The 6,628-nt window shown below is 35.1% G+C and overlaps 1 protein-coding gene across 2 annotated transcripts; it reads right to left on the bottom strand.

Moving 5' to 3' along the window:
• Positions 1–260: 260 nt before the first annotated feature.
• Positions 261–6,610, bottom strand: LOC144440936 (serine/threonine-protein phosphatase 2A activator-like). 2 transcript variants are annotated; one of them, XM_078130405.1, is made up of 9 exons: positions 6,586–6,610; positions 5,839–6,098; positions 4,595–4,720; positions 3,809–3,926; positions 3,360–3,459; positions 2,903–3,027; positions 2,080–2,180; positions 1,545–1,652; positions 261–757 (listed from the first exon to the last, which is right to left on the bottom strand). In XM_078130405.1, exons 1-9 carry the CDS (start codon positions 6,608–6,610, stop codon positions 686–688), a joined length of 1,035 nt encoding a protein of 344 aa, XP_077986531.1. In that variant the 3' UTR covers positions 261–685. The 2 variants fall into 2 exon arrangements, with proteins under 2 accessions (XP_077986531.1, XP_077986532.1); XM_078130406.1 differs by having other exon boundaries at positions 5,839–6,092; positions 6,586–6,600.
• Positions 6,611–6,628: the final 18 nt, after the last annotated feature.

Genomic DNA, 6,628 nt, shown 5'->3' on the forward strand with positions numbered 1-6,628 from the left:
AACTTTGACTATACTGTAGGCGTGCAAAAGTTGTTTGGCAGAGCTATAGAAAATGTTGGTCCAAATCTACAGAATGATTCCATGTAATCTTTATTAGGATAACACTACTTCAATTACCCAGGACTGAAACATACCCCTTTAAAATCAATTTATTATTCATATTTGTTGGGAGTAAATTAACATATCATGAGTTCCTATGGATGGGTTTAAAATAATGTTCTCACAGAAACAACATGTATAATTTTCAAATTTGTTGTATTTATTACAATGATAATTACATCTATAAACAAAGACAACAGGGATTGGGCTACAAAAAACTTAACTTGGTTGTGTGAACCAATCACTGTCTAAGACACAGAATCACAAGGCAACAACTATATTGCAACTGACCAATCAGAGAGTAGCTTTTGGCAAATGTCATCCAAGCAGCATTTGATCTAAAAAAAATAAAACACTGTTATCTCGGTTGGGACCATTCTCTGTTGCATGGATTGTCACAAACTCAAACTTGTAGATCATTGTCCAGAACTTGGTCTTCTGTGTTGCACCCAAAGTGAACTTGTTAGATAATTTCATCATGGGATAAAATTGTGTTTTTGTTATGTGTCTGTCACCACTTTGCTTTCAGCTGAACAGGGTATAGACACTTGAATGAAATCATCACAATGTTGACTCCGCTAAACTTTCATGTTGCTAGTTGAACTGACATGAGCGTTCCAAATAAGAAGTGTTGTATGATTGGAAATTTCTTCAAGCACTGAAAAGAAAAGAAAAGAATACACAAAAATAAAACAAATATGTAAATTCTGACTCTTTTTTATACATTATTCTGTGATCAGTGCTCCCTCTAAGTTTTATGAGACTGAACAACTTAAGCAGAAGGAAAAAAATGGAAAGGGTGACATGATGGCCGCGCTTGCATCGCTACGGGGCAATGGTCCGGAAGAGGAAGCAAAATATGTTTATTTGCAATATGAAGCTAACATTTTTTACCTGCTCTTGGATGCTGAATAGAGAGAAATGAAACTCTATGACAACATTTCATTTAATCATTAATTATACTTTATTTGTATATAGTTTCTGTTTCATTTTTGGTGCTTGGATATAAGGTTCTGCAAAAATATGAAATTTGACTTCAAGAGCAGACAGAGTCCTTGCATACGTAGTGTGCGAATAAGCCTTAGTGGGAACGCTGCAATATTCTTCCTTGATTCAATGAAGCAAGCAAACATCAAACAATGCACAAATGATGGATGTATGAATGTCAGACATAGACAAGAAAATTCAGTTATTGATTACATTCTATTGGAATTTCAATATGATTGCTGGCATACATGGAATGGAATATGAAAATATGTTGTTATTTTGACAACATGAATGAAAACTGGAAGTTCTCAATAAAACTCCACTCAAAAGGTACAAAACAATTCTAACTAGATTTTTCACTGTTATTAGAGCATTATCAGGTAAGCAAACAAACTAACTGATACAGTACTGTTATGATTGCACAAGTAAAACCAGATAGATGTAGAAGTATATATTACCTCTGCTTTGTACATTTTAAGAAGTCCTGAGTTTACTTTGCCCCAGTGTGGTACTGAACTAATGCCCCATAATGTATTTGAATGTTCAGCAAATGGACCAGTCTTCATCTGAAGAAAAAGAGACAAAAAAAAAGTCTTCATATATTGGTACACGAGATATATTGAGCTCTCTTCTTGCCGTACATTCAAAATATACAGCAGAAAATTAAGACACAGAATCATATAGATAAAAGGTCTGTTTATTACAGGTTTCTGATTTACAAGTAGTACCATGAAATGATCAAATGTGTGGCAAAATACCATGGTCTTATTCAACTACATATAAACTATGGCCTGCACTGAAACAAATGATACCAACTCATATACAGCCAGGTCACGCCAACATGAACATTTTCCTGACAACTAACCACTTCTCTGCTCCGCACTGATACAAACACCCCTAAATTTGATTGTTTTTCTTTATGGTTTGATCCAAAGTCTTTACAATTTGGGATATTCCATTAATGCTAAGGTAAGGGAGGTTGTATGTACTCACAGAATTGATGAATTTAATACAGGCAAAAAACATGTATTCATGGTAGTTGGCTTCTGCTACTTCAGCTTGAGGAATTGCTGCAGGTAATATCTGAGGATGAGCTAAAATAAAGACATAGTGAAATCGTTGAGATATAATGCAACTTTACAGTGACAGGAAAAATTGTAAAGTTAGTTTACTTTGAATGTCCCCCTCTATAGTTTCATTCAAATTAGGCACACATTTTGTGCAGTCATTACTTTGTTACACAATAGCAAACTCTGAGAAAATTTGATCTTCACAATTTTTCAGAAAAATAAATCAACTGATTGTTGAGTTTTGGAGTAATATTAGATGACATGTTTGTGAATTTCTAGAGAGATAAGGTGACAAAATTGCTATAAACTGGGGAAGTTAGGCAGCTTTAGCTAAACTCAGGCAAATATAGTCTTACCAATTTTCCAAAACCAGAAAGATAGAACGACTTACTTGTAAAATCTTTTGTGAGATAGGGTGACAGACATGCTAAAATCTGAAGGAGCTAAGCAGCCCTCTACAATGTCCATGGTAGAGAGTAACTAAATTTTTTAGTAAGATAGGGTGACCTGTAAGTTGTAGACTTTCCTGCACTCTAGGGTAACACAGATAAGTAGATCTGTTGTACATTTTTTTTTAGATCAACGAGGCAGAAGGCACAAAATTTCAATGTTGTGTGCATTCCTTCAACCACTTGGTGTGTACCATGAAATTAAAGGCATACTACAATGACTACAATCTAAGTCTACATATGGGTGAAGTATGTCAACTTTTTCAAATGGGACACAATGTAAGTGTTATCAAGTACCTATTAACTGAGAACTTCCCCATATAAACGGTAGAAACTGAAAGTCATCTAAACCCCAAACACCTTGACTACCAGCTGGCTCCATTCTGTATGTGGTTTGAAGTTTTCTTGTAACATCTAAATACCTGGAAATGAATTATAACAAGTCATTTCTGAGATTCTGATAGCAGAGGTTTACAATTCTTGACTGTAAAGGTAATTTTACCAATATTGTAACAAACTTTCTATTTAATACAATTCGGATATACATGTAATGTATACTCAACAAAGTATTGAATTTTGGAGATATTTGTTTTCTATCATCAGGGGGGTCTGACACGAAAAACCACTTCCTTCCTAGGAGATGTGTCAAGTACCATTTTAAATATTTCCCTCTTGAGGGCGCTGTTCACTACAATTCAGAAGGTATATCACACAATGAAGAACAATGACAATGATAAAGTCTATCAATCCTTACCTACTGAAAACTTTGTGGACTACTGCAACATTATCTTTTTCTGTAAGAACTCTTAATTTGTACAAACAACATAGAAATGTTGCAAAATTCATTTCATGGCCTGAAAAACATACAAGAAAGATACATTAGTTGTAGTATCAGCTGATCATTGTATGTTTCATGAGTGTGGATACTAAGTATTATGCATTACATATGCCCAGTTTGAGCCATTTCTCAGTACCTGAAATAGAATATTACTACCTAGGTACATCATAAAAATAACGAACATTCGATTTCTTGGTCAATACCACAACTTCTCCAAGTGCTTCAAATGCATTTCTATAGGCACATGTGAGAATCAACCTTCTTGTTCTACTTTGACCCTCTAGCATGAGGTAAAATACTATTGTAGGTACTGAGAATAAGTCAACCTTCTACACATGAGTCTTCATCATAGTATACCGGCTTACCTGTTCCATAGTCTATTCTAGTTGAATTACCAAAACTATCCAAAATATAAACTTCTAGTTCAACAACAGACTCTTGATACTGAGATGGAAGCATTGGTTGGAGTAATGACCTTATGTTCTACAAAAAAAAATAAAAAATCAGTCGTTACTTGGTGGAAGGGAATGAAATAAAGGGAAAGGTAAGTTTTCGGTGATACATATTTTTTATGATATATAAAGTTTTCACTTGAGAGATACTTGTGGGAATATTTTTGTCAAAACATGAAAATTTATATTTTTTAGGATTTTACTGTTTAGTTATTGGGTATGTGAATACTTTTATTTCTTTTGATTATCAGAATGGCTTGATCTTCATTATCTGGCTTCTTTGATAATCCAAACTGTTCAGTTCCTTGAACTCAAATAGACTCAGCATGCCCTCTAATGATAGCCACATTCTGTTTTGTGGGTCAGTATGATAAAAAATGGCATTTCTTGTGAGTCACCACATAGTAAGAGATAGAACACCAGAAATTGTGTGTATCAGTGGTGCATCTAATTGGCTTAGAAGGCACACTGCATAGACCTATTGTTTCTTTATCATGTGGGTATTTTGCTAAGGCTTGGTAGCCACGGTAACAGAGGGGGAAATCTGGCACAACTGCATCTATTTGCTCTACCTTGTATTATAACTTGAGTTTGGAACGCCCATAAAACACCTAAAAACAGGGGTAAATCATACATTCCTACTCTCCTTAGAAAAGTGTTACGTACTTGTTTCATACATTTGATATTACAGACACTCACCTCTTGTAGTCGTTTGTACCAGTCTCTAAATGCTTTATTACCAAACCTCTGTGGTTGATCTATAGGTGGGATTTCATCAATCCATCTACTCAACATTGTCAGCATGTCTACCAACTTTGTACAAACCTACACAAGAAACAAAACAGAAGTTGTAACATTGAGCCATGATTTTGGGTGAATTTGACTTAGATGAACACATTATACATGGCTACATAACATAAGATATGTGTCACTCCACCCTTGACTGGCGTGTCAGGGCGCCCCATCACGGTATACCTTACAGACTAAATAACATATACATAGTTCTATATTTAAAATTGATCATGTACCATAATTTATTCCTCTTTCTCCTTTGAGGGTATTTTTCTGTACACGACTATAATACAAGTTATATACATACATTATATCATCAATTTGTGCAATTAATTTTTTTTTAAGATTGTCATTATACATGTATTAAGAACAACTCCTTGTCCATTATATTGTAATGATGGTTCATGTCTGTACAAATTTTACTGCTACATACACAACTTAGACTTTATCTTTCTTTTTTTATTTTACTTTTTTATCCAGAATATTAACATACACTAACAGTATCATCTCCCTTGTATTATAAATGTATCTACCAAACATACTCATCATTCTTTCATTGTATCTGCTTTCTGATGCCCAAAAATTTAACTCATTTTCGTAAGCCAGAATAAATATTTTCTCCTTACGCACCAAAAAACTCTGGGCGGGGTGCAGTCTGTTAAACACTGTGGTAAAGAGGCTAATGCAATGATTTTACAACAAAGACCTTTGAGGGATGATGAAGTCTTTTATCAGAAATCATGATTATTACACATGCCAAATAATAATGATAATTTTAATTATTATTACATACATTTATAGTTAATAATAATAATAATAATAATAATAATCTTTATTTATACTGGATAGTTCTTTAAGCATATAAACACTTGTCTCCCAAGAAGTCCAGTGAGGGCCATCCCTCATGGGTTCAGTGTTAATGCAGGAGGAAACCGGAGTACCCGGGGAAAACCTGCGTTGTTCGGTAGAGTCAAACTGAACGACACTCTTCTTATTTACAGCATGGTAAATTTAATCGAACCCTGAATGGGGTTCGAACCCCGACCGCAGTGGTAAGAGGCAAGTGGTTTAACCACTAGGCCACCGACAACCCTAGTTATTATCAATAAAGTATAAAAGTACAATAAAAATCAATAAAGAACGAATCTTACCTCTGACATGTCATATTTATCTGTCATTGTTGTTCCTTTGACGCTGTCATTCAGTGATAAAACAAAGCCCAAGTAATCTCTGAATGCCTGAGATTTCTCCCATCTTGGCATGTCCATGGGAGATTTGATTTCTTTTTTGGGCAAGACAAACTGGGGGGTATTATCACTGCAATCATTTTGTTGCTCGGTGTTTGACGTTGTCTGGTTCTCTGTGGTAGATACTGCAGGACTCTCTGCGGCATCTCCTTTTACCTCTGTGTCTACAGTTGTGGAGAGAAATGGTATTTAAAAAATATTTTCATGCATGGTAGAGGGGGTGGGTCAGGATTTTTTGCGCAACGACTTGATAAAAATTGAGTGGGGGGGGGGGGTCTATATTTTTATAGCCTCGGTCTTTTGAAAAACACACCCTCTCCTCTGTAATTTCTGTCCAGTCCCTTATATTGAAGAACTGTGCACTGTCATGTTTCAACAACTTCAAGTTTCCAGACAGACGAGACTCGAGACCGACGCAAGGTTTTTTCATGGGATTCATCCTACATTTGCAAATTCCTTATTATTATATAGTTGATGCAAATGCACGACCTGATTTGTTCAAAACTGGTTGTAAGCAATAAAACTGTTATTTACGCCAGCTACTCATAATCATACACAAGGCAATTAATATACGTACGTAACAACAAGTATTGGTGCTTGTACGTCTACGATACAGATACAGATAATAAGAACTGTCAGATAGAAACTCACCTTCGGCATGTTCGGTATCCGCCATGCTTGAATTTTTAATGCG

This window comes from Glandiceps talaboti, chromosome 10 (assembly GCF_964340395.1).
Source record: "Glandiceps talaboti chromosome 10, keGlaTala1.1, whole genome shotgun sequence".
In the NCBI taxonomy this organism is placed as follows: Eukaryota; Metazoa; Hemichordata; class Enteropneusta; family Spengelidae; genus Glandiceps; species Glandiceps talaboti.

What these genes read in the sequence shown, in the direction of transcription:
- LOC144440936 (XM_078130405.1), bottom strand. Translation starts at nt 6,610, where the DNA reads ATGGCGGATACCGAACATGCCGAAG. An exon ending in TAGAATAGACTATGGAACAG is followed by an intron (nt 3,460 to 3,808) that starts GTAAGCCGGTAT and finishes TATGTTTTTCAG; the next exon opens with GCCATGAAATGAATTTTGCA. An exon ending in GTCCACAAAGTTTTCAGTAG is followed by an intron (nt 3,028 to 3,359) that starts GTAAGGATTGAT and finishes ATTCATTTCCAG; the next exon opens with GTATTTAGATGTTACAAGAA.